The sequence below is a fragment of the Carica papaya genome, chromosome 3 (genome assembly GCF_054855325.1).
Source record: "Carica papaya isolate Zhongbai chromosome 3, ASM5485532v1, whole genome shotgun sequence".
Classification (NCBI taxonomy): domain Eukaryota; kingdom Viridiplantae; phylum Streptophyta; class Magnoliopsida; order Brassicales; family Caricaceae; genus Carica; species Carica papaya.
Genome location: NC_142311.1, coordinates 33,726,430 through 33,747,760, shown reverse-complemented (window position 1 = coordinate 33,747,760; position 21,331 = coordinate 33,726,430). Strand labels below are relative to the sequence as shown.

At 33.1% G+C, this 21,331-nt stretch overlaps 1 protein-coding gene and 1 pseudogene across 3 annotated transcripts; one reads left to right on the top strand and one right to left on the bottom strand.

Annotated features, from left to right (window-relative positions):
- Window positions 1–591: 591 nt before the first annotated feature.
- LOC110815001 (ethylene-responsive transcription factor ERF095 pseudogene) lies at window positions 592–1,509 on the bottom strand (annotated as a pseudogene).
- A 10,745-nt stretch (window positions 1,510–12,254) lies between these two features.
- Window positions 12,255–21,084, top strand: CDC2 (cell division control 2). 3 transcript variants are annotated; one of them, XM_022042706.2, is made up of 9 exons: window positions 12,255–12,390; window positions 12,697–12,764; window positions 12,862–13,046; window positions 16,316–16,436; window positions 16,923–17,096; window positions 18,210–18,373; window positions 19,288–19,375; window positions 19,471–19,524; window positions 20,816–21,084. In XM_022042706.2, exons 2-9 carry the CDS (start codon window positions 12,756–12,758, stop codon window positions 20,903–20,905), a joined length of 885 nt encoding a protein of 294 aa, XP_021898398.1. In that variant the 5' UTR covers window positions 12,255–12,390; window positions 12,697–12,755; the 3' UTR covers window positions 20,906–21,084. The 3 variants fall into 3 exon arrangements, with proteins under 3 accessions (XP_021898398.1, XP_021898397.1, XP_021898399.1); XM_022042705.2 differs by having other exon boundaries at window positions 12,258–12,390; window positions 12,700–12,764; XM_022042707.2 differs by having other exon boundaries at window positions 12,265–12,390; window positions 12,734–12,764.
- The last annotated feature ends 247 nt before the right edge of the window (window positions 21,085–21,331 follow it).

Genomic DNA, 21,331 nt, shown 5'->3' with positions numbered 1-21,331 from the left:
ATGGATGCAAATTTAGTTACCCGAAAAATTTAAATCACGAGATTAAGTGTTTGATTAGTTGAAAACTTTAATTATAAACATGTCGTGTACTTAGATTTGATTGCTTTGTAAGTTTCGGTCGCGAAAGAGGACTTGAATGCTTGATTGTTTGAACACGATCTTTCGTTTACCAAAAGTCTATCGAGAAATGTTTTAAATGAGATATTTGTTTTGAAAGATAACGAAATTTGTACTTATTCGTAAAATTTGTTATGTAGTTTTTTTGATTTTCTCTTTGTTGTTTTCTACGTATGGTTAGTAGAAGAACTCAAATTTTACATATTATCCTGATAAAATAAATAATTACACAAATGATAATACAATTTCTTAACAAATATATATATATATATATATATATATATATATAATACGAAAACTTTTTAACAAGAATACACAAAATATAAAACTGATGACTCAGAATCTACACATTCATAATTATATATGTAATGCGAGATAGATATCATATATATATATATATATATATACACACACACACATATATAGATACATAACAACCTCTTAATCATCTAAATTTGCAAATTTTGCTTAATTTGTATCAATGAAGCAGAATTGAATCCTTACACTTACAAAAATTATTTTCAAAGAGTTTTGATTTGATCATCAAATAATCTCAGAGAAAACATAAAATTTACACTAACTAGAAATAAGGATCACGATACACACACATATATACTGCAATTACATAACTATGTTATGTATATATATATATATATATATATATATATATATAATGTAAGTAGGGATACTTTCAGGGATTATTGTTGGGTTTATCCTCAATATCAAGCAGCTCATCTAATAGCTTATCATCAACGCATTCAAACACGAGTACTTGCTTTCCATGTTCTTCTACTCTTCGTCTTTTTTTATTAGAACAATAATTATTTTCATTACCATTAACAATATTTTCAGTCGATAACATTGTCGACGACGACGACGACGATGATATTACTGACGGTAGTAATGATCTTGTTGTTGATGATACTGACGACGAAGATGAAGATGAAGAAACGAGACGAGAATGTGAAAAAAGTGGATCGGGAAAATTGAGAAAGGCGGAGGAACCTCTCATTGCAAATGCAGCTTTATCATAAGCTCTAGCAGCTTCTTCTGCCGTGTTAAATGTTCCGAGCCACACACGAGCTCCGTGCCTACTCGAGTCACGAATCTCTGCTGCGAATTTCCCCCATGGACGGCGCCTTACCCCTCGATAACTCACCTTCATCACCTTGCTCATCTCTCCTTCACCATCTCCTTTGATCACCTTCTTGTTTTCAGATATGTCTTCTTGTTCCATGCATGCACAGCCTCTTGTTTTTACTTCAACTAATCAACTACATGTGTCTACATATATACATATATATATATATATGTAGAGAGAGAGAGAGAGAGAGAGAGAGAGAGAGCTATGAAGCATTAGGCGGTCAAAAAATGGACGTTAATAACGATGAAGTACACATATGAAGAATCACATGCACATTCACGACCAATTAAATTATATAAATACTTATGTTTGGTTAAATTTAATAATGTTATTAATATATGAAATATAATTAATTTTGTAATGCCATGTAATACCATTAATTATATAGATATAAAAAAATCTCTCCTAGAAAAATATGTAAATTAGAGTAAATAATTTTTTAACCGTATTCTATGAACTTTTACTTTTTTTTTTTTACGAGGATATGAATTTGAATTGTAATTTTTTTATGTTCTCGTTAAAAAAAAATAAAAACAAATTCAAAGAAGATAAGAAAAAAATTAGATATTAATATAAATTTTCTAATTTAAAATTTTCAGCTAACTTATCAATCTTTAAATATATATATATATATATATATTTTTATTTACCATCATGTTATATAATAGTTACAATCTTTATAAATGAAATTAATCATTTATTATTTTTTTAAATTATAAATAAAATTTTTATAAATCATATTAAAAAATTAGAGTAATGATTTTAGCTTTGACCATAATAATTCACATCAAATTCGATCATGGTCATATATATATATATATATATGCATAGTAAAATCAAATAAGGGGACTAATTTTGATAAGAAAAAATTATTAAATAATAATTATACAAACAAAAGCTAAGGCTTTTCAAAATCTATTAAATTCATATAAATACTACATGGCACGGTCAACCATACTTGAATCATAAGCACATGTTTTGTGATATGGTGTGAATTTCATTTTTGTAATTTGATATTGAGGCATGCATGCCTTTCCAATTAGAGAAAGATAAAAGGGCATTTTCTTTTGTAAAATTTGTCATGTCACCCAAAAAGTAATGTACTATAAATTTATTCATGGAAGAAGAAAATGATGATGTTTGGTTTTGTTCATATATAAGGGAGATGTATGCATCTTATAATATAATATATATATATGTGTGTGTGTGTGTGTGTGTGTGTGTGTATGATATAGGGGTCTTAAGTTGTAATTAACCCACTTTGAATGTGGAACAAAAAAAGCTATGTATAAAATAAAAAAAAAGAATGAATTTCATTTTTTGAGCTTTTGAATTGAATTTTTTTCTTTTTAAAAATATTTTTAATGGGTAAAATTTAAAATTTATTTTTTTTGATATGTTTATATATAAAATTTATAATGTGTAGTTTTTAAAAAGTAATTTTCACTCTTACTAAAAACTCATACTCAAAATTTCAAAAGTTATATTTACTAAATATATCATTCTTGTTTTTTGAACATAGCACTACATAATTTTTTAATAAATAATTATTTTAACATAATTTTTAAAATTTATAACACAAACTATTCCAACAAGTTATAGTTTTAGAAATATCATATATATATATATATATTTATATGCTTTAAAAAATACATTCCTATGTTTCATCATTTCTTTCTCTTTCTTACCCCTTTTAAGTCCTTCACTCTCTCACTTCATCTTTGACTTTCCAACATTTGTCCCTCCTCTCTCATCTATAACACAATAATTATGTTTTATATATCATAACAATGGATATATTGACTCTACTAGAAAATACTAATATAATTTAATATATCATAATAATGAATATATTGAATAACTCATGTGTGACATATTTTGAATAGTTCACACCTTTATTAAATTTATAAATTTTTTTAATTAATATATTAAAAAATTACTGCGACTAAAATTAAGTAAATTTTTAAGGTTAAAAGGGGTAGAGAAAATGCCACAAGCCAATGTTACCAGGTGCTACGACGCTGAAATAACCCATGCTATATTTTCAGGAAAAGTTCGAACGATTTTCAACAAAAGGGTACCTGTACTCGAAACCAACACAGGTGGGTAGGTAGAGAATACTTAGGGGCGTAAGACAATTCTCTCTAAGGAATTCGGCAAAATAACCCCGTAACTTCGGGAGAAAGTGTAACAACTCAGAACTTAAAATGAAATAAATTATAAATTAAATGCGGAAACGAAATAATAAAGTTAGGATTTGCATTTCTTAAACAATAATTTAGAATACCCAATAGGGATACGAGAATGATCATTCTAAAAGAATAAACAAAAAATCAAAGAAATAAATAGAAAGTGAACAACTAGACATCCTATTCGCAACCCTTTTATGGATCAGGATTTGGATCTTGGTCCTTTTGATTTGAAATATTTAATGAAAGAGTGAACTACACTAACCCAGTAAGAATGTCACACTACTCACCGATATAGAAATGAAAATTGGTAAAAATCTTAAAAACAATTAATAGAGCTCTTAATTTAAGTAAATTCATTTATCATAAATAAAATCATTTATTGCATATTTACCGTAGCGAGATTTTCAAAACCGACCTATAAATGCAATAATACAAACAACATCATAATCTCATTCTCACTTAGTCAGACCAACAACTTTTCATTTTTATCTGTCTACTGGTATCCATGAGGGTCCATAGGGATGACCCTACTACGCATGAACTCTTATTTAACATTATCAACTAACTGGTCGTCCCTATACCCCGTCTGGTACGAACGCCAAAAATACTATCTCTTAATTCTCCGTCTGGTATGAGGGTGAAACGGGCTGTTCCCATACCCCGTCTTGTATGAGCACAAAAAATACCATCCCTCAATACCCTGTCCGGTATGAGTGCTAAAATACCAATACTCGATACCCCGTCCGATATGAAGTAACGTTCACGGTAGGATTCCTTATATACCCAATCCGTCCACCATCTTTCAGAATATCTAGTAAGGTTACAATTCATTCATTCACTTAATCAAGTAATTTCTCGTTTATATTTAATTTTTAGTTTCACAATATAACTGTAAATCATACAAAAAAGCAATACATGCATAAAGGAAATACAACTGAATTGTCTTACTAATTCCAGTATATTATTATTCATTTAAAATTGTAGGATCAAACAATCAGTTAAAATAGGACAAACAATAATAAATAACCGGTTCCGGCTCTATTAGCAACCTTTAATTAATTATCAAAATTTTTTAAATTATACAAAATATCTTATTATTTATAATTGGATTTTAATTTCATAACAGGGAATAGGGTGAGAGATTCTTATCCGAATCGATGTCCGAAACACTAAACTTCCAACTGTGCCTACTGGTGATCCCTAGGTTTCCTAAATTTCTTTTCAGATATTAAAACACACTTCAAGTACCTAGAAATATCCCAAAAAATCCAAAATTGGTGTTAAAAATCTTTTTCGGCTAGTTTCAGAATTTCAACACGACAGCATCGTCGTCCACGGCTGCGATTTGCCTCGAACTGACTGTTTTCAGCCAGTTTTGACCGATTTCGGTCGATTTTATAATCATTCCGTTGAGAAAATATGTTAAGGGACCCCGATTGGCCAGAAAAAGTCAAAAAATAAAAACTTACTGACGGTAGGATTTTTCGATGCGGCGATTCCATCAGCTCACATCGCGGTTGGACATTTTTCTTCGGTCAACCTATAAATAGAATGGTGAATACAATAGTAAAAAAATCGCATGAAACGAGAATCGAGAAGGGGCTCATCGGAGGTGATTTTTTATTTTTTTCGCGGCAGCGCCGACAGACTTTACCCATAGTTTCCGGCTTTCCTACTAGTCATTTTGCTCCGATTTGGCCATGAGGGTATTTAAAATCAAATTTTGAGTGAATGAGAAATTTTTTACCTTTTTAGTGGTCAGAGGTGGCTTCGGCACGGTGGCAGGCAGTGGTCGGCTCCCTTCTCTTGCGATTGGTTCGTTTCTCCAGCAGGGGGCTGAGAGCTAGGGTTAGGATTCGGTGTGAAGTGAGATATTTGTACCTGTCTTTCTTTAATTTGGACCGTTCATCACGATTTGATATGGACTGTATGATCGCATTTAAAGAGGAAACGAATCTGAACTATTTATCACGTTTAATCGCGACCGTCTGATCGCGCCTGAGGAGGGAACAGATCCGGACTATCCACGCGCGCGGGAATAAATCTGAACCGTCCGATCGTGGGTATGCATATTGCCAATGTGGCCTCCTGCGTGGCACCGAGTCAGCATGGCTTACCACGCGACGCATTCTGATTCGTCGAAGCTACTGACTGGGCGGTCCTACGTGGTGCATTTTTTAAAATTATGTTTTGACCCCACAGTTTCTGATTTTTTTAAAAAAAACACATCCTGAACCCAAAATTTCACTCATTTTTCCTTAAATTGTTTTCAATTTCATACTGCACCTATTTTTTTTCTAAATTTTATATTAAAAAATAAAAATTTATAAAATAAAAATTTATATTCTTATATATTAATTTTAATTTTTAAAATTAATGTTGGGTCAAATTTTGAGCCCGGGTATTAAAACTCTATCCCCCTTAAAAGAAATTTGGTCACTCAAATTTGTCTCTCACTCACTTAATCAAATAGTTGGGGATACTAGGCTCTGAAGTCTGATTCTAACTCCCATGTGACCTCTCTCTATGTGTGGTTCTACCATAGGACCTTAACAAAAGGAATCTCCTAGTTGCAGAGTACTCTGCACGTTTGGTTCACAATATCCATCGGTATCTCCTCATAGGACAAATCCTCCTAGAGTGAAAGGGCTCCTGAGCCAAGATATGAGAGAGGTCTGGGTTGTACTTGCGTAATATGGACACATGAAACACATTATGGACCCTGAATAGTTCTGGAGGTAGTGTCAGTCTATAGGCGGCGATGTCAATTATGTCTAAGATTTCAAATGACCTAATAAACCAGAGATTTAGTTTCCCTTTCTTGTCAAACCTACTGATTTTCTTGAAAGAAGTGACCTTAAGGAACACTCGATCACCTTTCTCAAATTCCAAATCTCTCATCCGGGTATCTGCATAACTCTTCTATCTGCTCTGAGCCGTTTGGATGTTCTTCTTGATCTTAACTATTTTGGTTGTAGTCTCCTCCACAAGATCTGGACTGAATAATTTTCTATCACTCACATCTTCCCAACATATCGACGATCTGCATGGGTGGCCATATAACGTCTCGTATAAAGCCATGTTAATACTTTCTTAGTAGTTGTTATTGTAGGTGAACTCTATTAAGGGTAAACAATCATCCTAATGGCTCCTGAAGTCAAAAACATAAGTTCGGAGCATATCCTCCAATGTGCGGATCATCTTTTCTGATTGTCCGTTAGTCTGAGGGTGGAATGCGGTACTAAGAGACAGTTTCGTTCTCATGACTTGCTAAAAACTAGACCAGAGCCAAGAAGTGAACTTGAGGTCCTTGTCGGACACTATTGTCACTAACACTCCATGTAACCTGATTATCTCCCGGATATACATTCTTGCTAACTTGTCTAATGGGTCGGTCATCTTGATGGCCAAGAAGTGAGAAGACTTAGTGGCTGGTCAACAATTACCCAAATGACATCATGTCTCTAGTGTACCCTAGGCAATTTTGTCACAAAATCCATTGTGATGTGTTTCCACTTCCACTCCGGAATTGGTAATGGCTGAAGTAACCCGTGTGGGTGTTGATGCTCTGCCTTGACTTACTGATATACCAAATACTTGAAAATAATGTCGACCACATCTCTTTTCATCCCGTTCTACTAAAGTTGGGGTCGCGTACTTTGATACATCTTAGTAATTTTAGGATGCATGGAAAACTTTGAGTTATGGACCTCGATCATGATATCTCTTTTTTGCTCATTGTCACATGGAACACACACCCTGTCCTAAAATCTAATCAACCCATCAGTAGAAATTCTAAATTCTGAATTCACTCCTTGTTTTGCATCTTTCTTGAGGGTTGCTAAGGTGAAGTCGGCGGATTAGACTTCCTTTATTCTCTGGATCAACTCAGGTTGAACAGTCAGATGGGTCAAGTATGTAACCCTGTTCAAGTCTTGAAGTCGTACATGTTGTGCGTCCCCTATTGCCCTGCATTCTGAAACTATTAAGTGAGTGCCTCAGCTACCACGTTGCCCTTGCCCAAGTGATACAAAATGTTGCAATCGTAGTTTTTGAGGAGTTCTATCCATCTTCTTTAACGCATATTGAGATTCTTTTGAGTGAATATATGTTTCAAGCTCTTATAGTCGGTATAGATCTGAAAGATTTCTCCATATAAGTAATGGCACCAAGTTTTTAAGGCGTAGATAATCGCGGCGAGTTCTAAGTTATGGGTAGGGTAATTTTTCTCATAAATCTTCAACTACATGAACCCATAGGTTATGACATTTCCATGCTGCATTAGAACACAACCCAACTCTAGGTAGGAGGCATCACTATAAACTGTATATTCATCTATTTCGCTCAGTAAGGCCAACACAGGTATAGTAATCAACTTATTCTTTAGTTTTGAAAAACTCATTTTACAGTTCTCGTTGCACTCAAACTCGATGTTTTTCTTTGTGAGGCGAGTCAAACGAGCAGTTAGACTAGAAAATTCTTCCATAAAGTTGCGGTAATAACACTCCATCTCTTGATATGATGTGCCATATGAAGGTAGTCTGTTCGAGCCAAAATCCACACTTACTCAACTTTGCATATAACTTCTTTTTTCTGAGAACCTGCAACACCTGAGTTATATAGTGAGCGTTGTCCTTTTTGCTTTTTGAATAGACCAGAATATTATCGATAAATACAATGACGAACTGATCCATGAATTTTCTAAAAATCTGTTCATCAAATCCATAAAGATGGTTGGTACATTGGCTAGTCCAAATGGCATGACTAGGAATCATAGTGTCCGTACCTGGTTCGAAAAGTTGTTTTAGGAATGTCTTCTGTCTTGATCTTTACTTGATAGTAACCTGAATGCAAGTCTATTTTGGAGAAGACCTGAGCGTCCTGTAATTAATCAAAAAGGTCATCAATCTTAGGGAGGGAGTACTTGTTTTTTATCATGACTCTGTTCAGTCATTTGTAATCAATATATAATCTTAACGTCCCATCCTCATTCCTTACAAATGTGACTTCGGCACCCCAAGGGGACACACTTTATCAGATGAATTCACTAACCTACAATTTATTAATCTATTTTCTCAACTCCTCCATCTCAACACGATTCATGCGATAAGGGGCAACTGAAATAGGTTAGGTGTTTGGCTGAAAATCTATGGTAAACTCAACTTCTCTATCTACTGGCAGTCTAGGTAGTTCATTTGGGAACACATTTAAGAAGTTTCGGACTATAAAAATATCTCGAATACAAATTTCTTTTTTAGGTTTGCCTAATTAGAGAAAATAACCGAATTAAAGTTCTATGTAATAAGTAAATTGCTATGAAGGAATAATATTCAAAACTTCTTACAAATGACTCTTTATTAGGAGGCTTAAATATAAATTTTTTCGTTGAAATGTTCTACAGTGGCTTGATGCGTCGCTAACCAGTTCATTCTTTAAAATACATCAGGGTCCCCCGTGTTAATCTCTATTAGGTCCATCATGGGTAAAATTGAGTCCCGTGGAAGACAGGCCAGATGTTACTGGGGAGGGACCGGGTGGCCCTGTAACAGTGCTGGATGATACAGTGGGGGTTCCGAATTGTATTGTGACGGTGTTAGATGATACGACGGAGGAGTAGGGTTACATCAAGGTGATGTTAGATCCTCTCGTTGTAGGGGTGGCTCATAATGTGGAAGTGGTGGAGGGACAGATAGTTTCCTCCTTTCTTCCCTGGCCTACTACGCAAAGATGAGTCTCTCTAAATCTCGAAGAGCCGATCGACATCATCTCGAAGCAACCCGTCTCAAGCTGCCCTGTTCAGCAAGGGATCTCATCTTCTTATGTCTTAATACTTATTTTTCAAAAAGAAAGGTTGGACGATAGTTCGTATTTTGTATTTTTAACTATTTATGTAAGGAATGATTCTAAGAAACGCGACTCTGATACCAACTATAACGACCCAAAATATTAAAATGAAAATAAATTATAAATAGAATGCGGAAGCAAAATAGTAGAATTAGAGTTTACATTTCTTATACAATAATTTAGAATACCCAATAAGGCTACGAGAATGACCCTTCAAAAAGAACAAACAAATAAATGGAAAGTAAACAATTAGGCATTCTATTCGCAACCCTTTTGTGGATCGGGATGTGAATTTTGGTCCTTTTGATCTGAAATGGTTAATGAAATAGTAAGGTACACTAGTCTAGTGAGAATCCCTTACTTTATTCCTTATTATGGAATTGAAGTTTAATTATAAATAATACGGTATTTTGCATAATTTAAAAAATTTTGATAATTAATTACAGGTTACTAATGGAGGTAGAACCGATTATTTATTACTGTTTGTCCTATTTTAACTGAATGATTGATTTTATCGTTTTAAATGCATAATCATACACTAGAGTTGGTAAGATGATTCAGTTGTGCTTCCTTGATGCATGTATTGCTTGTTTTGCATGATTTACAGTTAAATTGTGAAACTGAAAATTAAATATAAATGAAAAATTGCTTGATTAACTAAATAAATGAATAGTAGCCTTACTGAATATCCTGAGAGATGGTGGACATACCGAGTACATAAGGAACCCTACCGTGAACGTTGTCTCATACCGAACGGGGTATCGAGATTTGATATTTTGGCACTCATACCGGACGAGGTATGGGGATGACCCGTTTCACCATAATACCGGACATGGTATTGAGAGATGGTATTTTTGGTGGTCATATCGGATGAAGTATGGGAACGACCCATTTCACCCTTATACCGGACGAGGTATTGAAGGATGATATTTTTGGTGCTCATACCAGACGGAGTATGGGGATAACCGGTTAGTTGACAATGTTGAGTAAGGTTTCACGCGTAATGGAGACATCCCAATGGACCCCATGGATACCAGTAGGCAGATAAAAAAAAAGTTGTTGTTCTAGCTAATTAAAAATGAGATTATGATGTTATTTGTGTTATTACCTTTATAGGCCAGTTTTGAAAATCTCGCTATAGTAAGTATGTAATAAATAATTTTATTTATGATAAATGAATTTACTTAAATTAAGAGCTCAATTATTTATTTTTATAATTTTTACCTATATTCATTTATGTATCGATGAGTAGTGTGATATTTTTACTGGGTTAGTGTAGCTCACTCTTTCATTAAATATTTCAGATCAAGAGCAGTAAGATCCAGATCCAGATCCACAAAAGGGTTGCGGATAGGATGTCCAGTTGTTTACTTTCTATTTATTTATTTGATTTTTTGTTTGTTCTTTTAGAATGGTCATTCTTGTAGTCTTATTGAGTATTTTAAATTATTATCTAAGGAATGTAAACCCTAACTCTATTATTTCGCTTCCGCATTCTATTTATAATTTATTTCTATTTTAATATTCCGGGTCGTTACAGAAGAGGTGCCTCCTCACAAAGAGGTTGCAGTGACCAGGTCCGGGCAACTGTTTACCAAAAGCACAGGTCTCCGCAACGTCGTAAGACCATGTATTGGGGCTGATACCTGCCCAATGCACAATTGAATTGCACTTATGTTATCGTTAGCTAAAAATTAGTGAAGTAATGAATAAAAAATAAAAAAATATTAATTTTTTGAAATAATTATTTTTCTTGTTCGTATAATAAAAAGTGAAAATATAAAAAGAAATAAATAATTGTTGTATTAATATTATGTTCATTTAGTATTGTGAAAGAAAAAAATATTTATTAGTTAGCAAAAATAATCGAGTTAACTCTTTTTTAAGATAACAATTAATGATAGAATAAAAAATTATTGTTATTAAATTAAATATATTTCTTTTTCTTCTATTTCTGCATATTTGGATAACTAAAAAAAAAAAAATAGAGTTTTAATCGAAAGTGTCCACTTACCATCTATCTTGTCGTTCATTAATTTTTATTTGTTTCAAATAAAGAAAATGATCGTAAAGATTCAATTAACTTTTTAAAAAACGTTACAAAATTAATATACAAAATTTATATTTGTTACAATTTTCGGTTGTTCATTTGTTTGTTATAATTTATTATATGATTTTTTATTTATTTCAAACATATAATTTATACAATTTATTTTATTTTCTAATAAAAAAATATATTAATACAAAATATATCATACGTAAAAAGGTATTTAATCTCGTTTAACACTAGTGTTGTACCTAACTTGGACAAAAATCCTTGAAATACTAATGTAATTTACATAAAGCGAAAATGAATTTTATTTTTGTTAATGGCCGTGTATGAGGATAATAAACTCTATACTCGTCGCGTATCCATCTCTAGATTTGATTCATATCTAATTACTATAAATATAATTAAATTATTATATTAAAGTTTGGCAAAATATAATTAAAGTGTGTAACAGTTATGTTAGATTTTTAACATATTGTGACTATCCCGATTAAGATAATTTAATTCGTACGAAATTTTTAGTTTACCAACTAGTCCAACTTGATTATTTTGGCTATAAGAATAAACTAGTGAACTAAATTCTTAATTTTATTGAATTAAATATTATATATCAGTTAACGTTAATTCATATATATATATATATTTAAAAAATAATAAATTTTATATTTTTAATAAAATTTAAACTCTCGGATAGTAACTAAAACACTATGATAGTTGGATATAATTGAGTTTACATGAAAATGAGCTAAGATATTTTATCACATTTCACGTTCATACAAACATGGCCCAATATAAAATGATATCATGAGTCATTCCACCTCTACTACAAATCACTGAACCGGGCTAAATTGAGATCCATGTTTCCAAAAGCGAACCGGGTCCGGTTTCCATAGATACCAAAAGCCGAACATTTCAGTCATATGCGCTCTGTTTTTAGGCCAACCCCTTCCTATATTCTCTCTTTGCAGCGTTCTGTCTGTCTCTCCCGCCGTCGTTTGCGGCCACTGTCGTCAGTGGATTTCTTCCCTCTCAGTTGGTTTCTGGTCAGTGGATTTCTCATCTGAGTTTTTTCTCTTTCAACGGTAGCATTGACCTTATTGTTTCCCTAACATTTTATGCGGCAATTTTTTTTTATTGCAATTACTGTCAATTTCCTTTGTTATTTTATTTTCTTATGATGCGATTCGTAGATTTTTTCAAAACGAATTGTTAAGACCATACATCTGTGAAAAATAAGCAATATCTGATTAGATTATTCGTTCATTTGGTTTGGTAAATCCTCTTGTTTATCATGTTAATTGTTGCTTGATAAATCTTCCTCTAAAATCTCATATGCTGCTGGTTTTTAGCAGTTTTTTTTTTCTCTCTCTCTCTCTCTTGTTTCAGTGTTGCAGGTTGATCTGGGAAGATGGACCAGGTTAGTATCAGAATTATTCTTGCTTGTTTTTAGTTGTTTTTGTTGCTTATTGTTTTGTATAATATCTGACACCACTTATAATGTTGGTGAATGCTAGTATGAGAAAGTTGAGAAGATTGGTGAGGGAACCTATGGCGTTGTGTATAAGGCTAGGGACCGTGTGACTAATGAAACTATAGCTTTAAAGAAGATCCGGTTGGAACATGAGGATGAGGGTGTACCTAGCACTGCAATAAGAGAAATATCACTCTTGAAAGAAATGCAGCATGGTAACATTGTGAGGTATTAATTCCAGTCTTATGTTTAATTAATGGCGTTTCTGAACTGCTAATTTGACATACATATGATGAGGATGTCAAAAGAGAACCGAAGATAAGGGTGATTACTTACTTCTCATGTTAATTCTTGTGCATTGTTGAAATTAAAGAAAAATAGGTGAAATTACCTTTTTGTTTTGTATCTGCTTAGTTTCTAGTTTTAGCCAGTTAGCTTGTGGTGAATTTATGCTTATTCTTTGATCAGCTAGCATGCTGGAGATCAAGGATTTTCAGAAAATTAGGTAACTGAGATGTTTAAAATTATGAGATAGTTACTAACAGCTCTTACTGATAGTCACATTTTAATTTTAAATCTTTCTTTTTTTCTTTTTCTTTTTCTTTTTTGGTTGTAATACACACGGCATTTCTACTTTGTTATCCAGCAATGAAGCTTATCCTGGATTTCAAAGAATCAGGAATAAGCTTATTTTAGTATCCTTTGTTTTCTTGGGCTTGTTTGGTCCTCATGAATAAAGTTCTAGGAGCAGCATTTATGGCTATGGTGGGTTTTGATTTTTGTTCCTTGTCTTCAGTCAATTTCTAAATTCTGGGGACACATTGTGTGTGTGTGTGTTGTTTTCTGTGTGTCTATGTTTTAGACCTATTTGGTCCACATAAGTAAAGTTCCATTAGTAGCGGTTATGGCTATGGTGGGTTTTTATTGTGTTCCTCATCTTCAGTCAACTTCTAAATTCCTATGACTCATAGAAATCTCCTTTTTGTTGGTTGGGTCAATAAATGTGCCACGTGTAGTCCTTTATAGGGAAGTTTTTTTATAGTACATTTTTTTTATAAGTGATATCTGTTGAAGAGAGTATATTGTATGTAAATTACATCAAAGGGTATTAAGGTAAATACACTTTATGTAATTGATTGTTTGATTCCTTTTTCTATTCTAGAAACTTGTATATATAGGACTATGATGTTCAGAGTTCTAGGAAAAAAACCACAGACCTCTCTCACAAATTTTAATAGGCCTTTATTACCTAAATAATTCACAAAACTCTTAAAGGATCAAGCTTCATTGTTTGCCACCACCATCCAGCCGCTAGCTTCAAGACCAACCTTCATTGTCGGCGGCAGAATCCTTCAGCCGTGCCTCCAGCTATGCTCATCTCTATCCAGCTGAGCATGCGGCACTTTTTTTGCTTGATGTCTAATTGGCTTTGTTGTTGCTCTGCCCGCCGCACCACCCACAAGCATCTGCCCACATGTGGGTCAGCCCTCTGCCGCGTCTCCTCTACATGGCCGAACCTGTACTGCATGTAGACATCCACCATAAATTCCTGCAGCACATGCCACCTGCTACTATCCACCACTAATCGTGCCACCAGCCGAAGATCTGCCTTTCTGCTGCAGCAGTTGCCACAGTAGCTGGGAAACAGCCGGCTGTAACTTTGATTTGAAACTCCAGGAATTCAATGCAAAAAATGCCTTCTTGCATGGAGATGTGGAAGAAAGAAATCTGCATGGAGATCTCAACAGGTTTTGCCAGAGAAACAGGACCAGTTGTAGTCTATAAGCTGAAGAAGACACTCTATGAACTCAAGCAATTGCCTAGAATATGGTTTGACAAATTTGCATGGATGGTGATAGGCTTGGGATGTAAGCAGGCGCTGGGAGACCACACTTTGTTTATTAAGCACTCAGGGACATGAGAAATTATAATGCTCTTAGTATATGTTGATGACATTATTGTAATAGGAGATGATGAAAAAGAAAAACTGATGTTAAAGCAATACATGGTAAAAGAGTTTGAAATCAAGGAGTTTGGTAAGTTGAAGTATTTCCTTTTAATTTATCTCCCCCGCTTAAAATCCGAATCTTCATGTTTCAACAAAAATATCTCCGTGTAAACCAACTAGTATTCATATTGATCCCAATCATTAATTGAGAGTGGTAAAAGAAGATACTCAGCAGATAAAGATATACATCATAGATTGGTTAGGGGACTAATATACCTGTTCCACACTAGATCAAACATTGCCTATGCAATAAGTATTATAAGTGAGTTCATGTATAATTCTAAAGAAGTGCACTTACAAACAGTTTACAAAATATTGCGTTATCTAAAAAGGTCATTTGGGAAAGGAACTCAGAAAGAGTGACAGGTTACTCCTAGAAGCCTACATGAATGCATATTATGCAGAATTAATGGTGGACATAAAATCTATCTTAGGTTATTGTATCTTCCTTAAAGGTAACCTAGTTACCTGGAGAAGTAAGAAATAAAATGTAGTTATAAGGTTAAATGCATAATCATTGTTTCGAGCAATCACTCAAAGGATAGGTGAATTATTATAGCTAAAAAAATTTAGGAGATATGGAAATTAAGTGGGAGAACCCTATGCGTTGATACTGGAGTAGTAAACTAATCACAAGTATTGTATACAATCCGATACAATGTGACCGAATATATTGAGGTTGATAGACAGTTTATTAAAGAGAAACTCGATATCGACCTAATATATTCTCTACACATGTCCACTAATTCATGGCTAGCAGATGCATTGACCAAGAACTTGATCAATTCAAAATTTCAAACTACCATTAACAAGTTGGGAATTAATAATATCAATTCCCTAGCTTGAGGGGGAGTGTTAAAGAAAATGTATTGTATGTAAATTAGGTTAAAGAACATTGGGGTAAAATACATCCCATATAATCAATTCTTTATTTTTATTTCAAAAAAATCAATTGTTTATTTCTTTTTCTTATTCTAGAAAATATATATATATAGGTTGATAGTACACTTTTTTGTATAATTGGTATCAATTAAAAGTATATAAAAATAATGCTGGAGCCATGGTCTCTGTCATAGCTCGCAGGTGCTGTTGCATATTCAAGGTGATCTTAGAGATGACCTTCCTCATTTCAGGAGTTTCTATGAGGTTGATTGTTGTAAAATTGGTTACAGAAAAAAACTGGTATTGCAAAGCTAGCTGATCTATCAATATAAGGTTCTTCAATGTTGTGTTCTTAGTCAATTTTGTTTAACCAGAGTAGAGAGAAGATCATTTGTGTTCAAGAATATATTACTACTCAATCAAGATGTCTATTGGTGTAGGTGCTCCAAAAATTTTGATGTGGGTGTATGTAAAAATATGCTTTACATTAAGGAAAATGTTGGAGAGAGTGTAGTCAACCATCATGTCTAACATTTTCTGTCTAGAATGTTGTATGTTGTCTTTCACTGTTTGGTAATTGATTCAAGTGTGTGCATGCGTGTGACAGGTTGCAGGATGTAGTGCACAGTGAGAAACGTCTATATTTGGTTTTCGAGTACTTGGACTTGGATCTGAAGAAGCATATGGACTCATCTCCAGAATTTGCCAAGGACCCAAGACTGGTCAAAGTGAGTGCAGTTTTTTTCCCTCTCTCTCTCTCTCTCTAGAAATTAGTATGTTGTTGATTTGGTAGTAGTTAGCAATACTAAATGGCTTTGATACTCTTTAAGGTTGGTGCTTAGAAAGAGATTTTGGTTATCGATAGCGTAGGAGATTTAGCAGCTCTCTTCATAGCAAATATGTTTTTATCTGTAAAGTTGTTTGATGTCCATTCTTGCAGATCTCCTGCTCAAGATTTCTACTGCTCATTTCTTTTCCAAATTTTGTAATTAGTTGGAACGGAAATGCTCTTCCTTAGGAAGGCTTTTGATATGACGCTTGTATTATATACAATTTCTTTTCACTCATGCTATTGATTTATCAGTTAATATCATTTAATGACATCATTGTTTGCTATAAAGATCTTTAGTTTTACCTGCTTCTATCTGATCAAGGTTTGTGCAGGTAATAATAATGACAATTGACTGGTATCCATTATCTGCCTATGTTTGCAGACGTTCCTCTACCAAATTCTTCGTGGCATAGCTTATTGTCATTCTCATAGGGTTCTCCACCGAGATTTGAAGCCACAAAATTTGCTGATTGATCGTCGCACTAATGCACTGAAGCTTGCAGATTTTGGACTGGCTAGAGCATTTGGTATTCCTGTTAGGACATTTACACATGAGGTATCAATGAGTGCTAGATATATATTTATCTTTTTGTTGCTTAATGGTGCTTGGTTATAGTTGTTACTGTAAAACTGATTACAAAATTCTAAAAATGTAGGTTAAGTTAAGGCAGGATCCTTTAGTAATAATTTGCATTTCAACTTGTGTAACTACACTGTTTCCCTCTTTCAATGCAAGCTAGACGTTCGAATGTGTGAAAAAATAGGTTTATGGGAGTACAGAGGAACAAGTTAAGAGTGTGTTTTAGATTGTTTACTTCTAACTTTTAAGTTGCTCTGTAAGTACCATGTTTCAAAATTTTTTTTGCATGAAAAATAAGCACCTCATTCTAAATTTTTCATGTTCTTATTCTTTTTGTTTAACAAATTTACTTAACCCTCTTGATACCACTTAAAATTAACAATATATAAAAGAATGTAGATTATAAAAATATTTGTGATAGATATATATTTTGTTAATTTTTTAACGAGAAAATAACAGTTTATTTTTTACAATTAAAATTTTATTGCTAATTTTTTTAAAAGAATTTAGAATTACTTATTTTATACTTATAAACGGTTTTAAGCACCTTGTTTTAATCTCTCAATTTGCTAACTTTAGACATAAGTTCTTAAAAGCGACTTTAAGAAGTTGATAAGCATCTCATTCATATCCTTTTAGGTTCTTATTTTTTGATCTAAAAAGTTTACTTAACTACCCGCTTTGTATCCGTTTAAAATTAACAATATATATACTAATATAAATTATAAAATGTTTGCAATATATACTTTTTTTTTATTTTCTTTTAATAAATCTTTATTTTTATAATATTAACACTTTACCGTAATGTCTAACTGTTTATTCTTTCAAATGAAAATTTGTCTAAGTAACTTAAAACACCCTACTGCTTTAAGTACATTTCTTTAAGCAATCCCATCAACCCTATTGACCTTATTGCCTTAAACACATTTCTTTCAGCATTTCCAGACACCCTCTAAAATATTGTAGATGCCTAACAAGGCAGGTCATACAATGGATATTCCTTCATGAATATCAATCAGTACCAGAAACAAAATTTTCAATTCGTGCTGTGAGTGTATTGGATTTATGATTATTGTTGATTCTCTCTAGGTGGTGACCTTGTGGTACAGAGCACCAGAAATTCTTCTCGGATCCCGACATTACTCTACTCCAGTTGATGTGTGGTCGGTGGGATGTATATTTGCTGAGATGGTTAACCAGCGACCATTATTTCCTGGGGACTCTGAGATAGATGAATTATTCAAGATTTTTAGGTACATCAAGTTGTTTTCTTCTTTTTGCATGAGAAAAAGATGGACACTATTTGCATCATTATCTCTAGAAGTTGATGAGTCATATCCATTTCGAAGTTCATTTGTCAAAGAATTGTTCATTTATGCAATTGTTTATGCAAATTTCATCCTTTTTGTTGAACTTTTGAACAATTTTTGTGTGTGCTTATCAGGCATTTGTTGGATTCATCTAATGCATTCTTAATCATCTAATCAATTAATGTATGGGATAAAGTTGATGTGTTTCTTGACAGTTTAAATATGTAACAATGTAAGAACTAAATCTGTGAGGATTTCTATTTTGTGTTTCTATGCAAATTCTTATGTGAAAATGATTGTTGTGCTCTGAAATTGTTTATCCTCGGCAATACTGGGACAATTGTTGTCTGTGGGCTCTTAGGTATCAGTAACTTCAACCTTTTTCTATTTCCGTATTCACTAGTTATTTTCTTGTATATTTGTTGACAGCAGAGTAGAAGAGGAATATTATAAAAAATTTTGATTGCTTAGAACATGATGAACATTATTTTGAAACTGACACAAGATTAGGATGGGCAACGTTATTGACTAGTTGACGTATCTTAGATGTTTTATGTTAGGCTGGTAAAGGAATTGCTAGCTTTGACGAAAAATGATGGCATTGGCTGATTGGTGATTAGCTTTGCAATTTTTTACATATCAACTTCTCAAATATAATTTACTTGTTAAGAAATGAAAGACAAAAATGTTAAATAGGAATAAAACTGTTCAATTTAATGGAGCATCTGAACATCCCATCTAGGAATGCACCTGTTAGGAAGGAAAAAAAAAGATGCCATAGGAGTACAAAGTTTTCTTCCTGATGTGTATTAATATTGCTATGTTGACAATATATTGTGTTTTTTCTTCATGAGTAGGGTCCTGGGCACCCCAAATGAGGACATGTGGCCTGGTGTGACTTCATTGCCTGATTTTAAATCTACTTTTCCCAAGTGGCCTCCTAAGGTACTTGTTTCCCATTACCTTTCACAATCAATAACTTACAAGCTATTTAATGTTCTTTGGGAGAGTTTTCCAATTGATACTATCTTAACTTGCAGGACTTGGCAACTATTGTTCCAAATCTTGATGCAGCTGGCATTGATCTCCTTTCTGTAAGTATAGTGCATATATTTATTTTGCTTGAATCTCTTGGCATCACTATATTAGGCTCCTATTATTTTTTATCTCACATTTGGTTCATTGTATAACATATGAATATGACATAAATGTACTAGTTGTTATGTGGGAGAGGGTTATTTATTTAATTTTGTTGAAAAGTAGGCAACTGTGCTAAAAGTTTATTACATTGTTTGGTTTGTGAAATGAAGATCACTTTCTAAGTGATCCCTAAAAAAATTGTAATCCTATTTTATGAGTTGGGTTCATGAATCGGGATTACCACTACTGATTAATGTGAGTTCTAATTAGTTGATTAATTTTTTAATTATTAAAATTAAGTATCTATCAAAAATTTTTGTTATGTTATGGTTTAATATTTGATAAAAATTTAAATTAATTTAAGAATTATCTTTCAAATTTAGTGTAAAGAAAAAATTTCAAGATGATTCAGTCATTGGGAATTTTATTATTTTATTAAATTAAAATAATACAGAAGGAAAATCAAAATGTTGACTATATAATTTTGTTAATTAAAGATATTATATAACATTTTATCACTTTGTCATGTAAAATAGTATATAAAATTTTAATATATAGATGTAACATATATATTTTTAAATAAATTCAATATATGGGTATTATAGTTATCGCAACTTGTTACAGTTTTACTATGGAACCAGGTATTGTAATGGAGTTGTAATGAATTATTACTGATTTCGAAGCAAGCACCATGATATTATTCAGTGTCATTGCATTTCTGTTGAATAGCTATAGTGTTCAGCTTTATTCTAGTCAGGGCACCAAAGGTGCTGTTAGTTTGCTCTAGAAATTTATTTTCAACTTGAACTCTCTCTTTTCAAGTTCTTGTCGTCCTTCTTCACCAATCGCCATGATATAGTTGGGAAGCAACCTCCTTTTTCTTCCCCTAATGTAACTCCAAAAGCTAGCATCCGAATCTCAACTTCAATGTCTGTGGTTGCATTGTTTCTATGAAGTGAATTCGTGTTAAAAATTGCTAGGAATGTTGAGTTTGCTAGCCATCATCAGCAAAAGAACAGCTTAAGAAGAGTTTGATCTTGCTGTAAAAATTCTAAAAAGCCCTTCCATTTCTCGTTTCACCCCTGTAAGATCAGAACTTATCATGAATTGAAACTTTGTGCCTGCTAGATCGGATCTCGACTTTAAGCAATCATCAGGGATGAACTCATTACACAACAACATTAATACATGTGTTACAAAATCCAAACTTGGAATGATTTAATTTGAAATTCGTTTATGTTTCAGAAAATGCTGTGTATGGATCCCAGCAGGAGAATCACAGCAAGAAATGCTTTGGAGCACGAGTACTTCAAGGACATAGGGTTCGTACCCTGATTCTGATTTGTGCACCTTTGCAATTGGAGGAATGTCTATATATATATATATCGTGGTTGTCTAGCAATTCTTTTTGGGGCTTTGATTGTGGTGTTTTCAGCTGCAGTTTTCTGTAATTCTCATGAACCAATATAGTATTCAATTGAACTAGCCTAGTCCTCTGCATTTGCCTTTGGAAAGTCTAGCGTCTCTTCTCAGTCTACCCCTTCTTTCATCGTCTAGCAGATATATATATATGCACATATATCTTCATATAACTGGCATTTTGCCTTATCAGATTAGTGGCAACTGATATTTTTGCAGTGGAAAATTCAAAGTTCAATGTTGCTTCACTTGATCCTTGTAAATGGGTTTTCTCCTGACAATGGAGGAATAGCTTCATCTTGGGATCCCTCCATTTTTGCCGCACTTCTATATCTGTCTTTG

What these genes read in the sequence shown, in the direction of transcription:
- CDC2 (XM_022042706.2), top strand. An exon ending in TTAGGACATTTACACATGAG is followed by an intron (nt 17,097 to 18,209) that starts GTATCAATGAGT and finishes GATTCTCTCTAG; the next exon opens with GTGGTGACCTTGTGGTACAG. An exon ending in GAATTATTCAAGATTTTTAG is followed by an intron (nt 18,374 to 19,287) that starts GTACATCAAGTT and finishes CTTCATGAGTAG; the next exon opens with GGTCCTGGGCACCCCAAATG.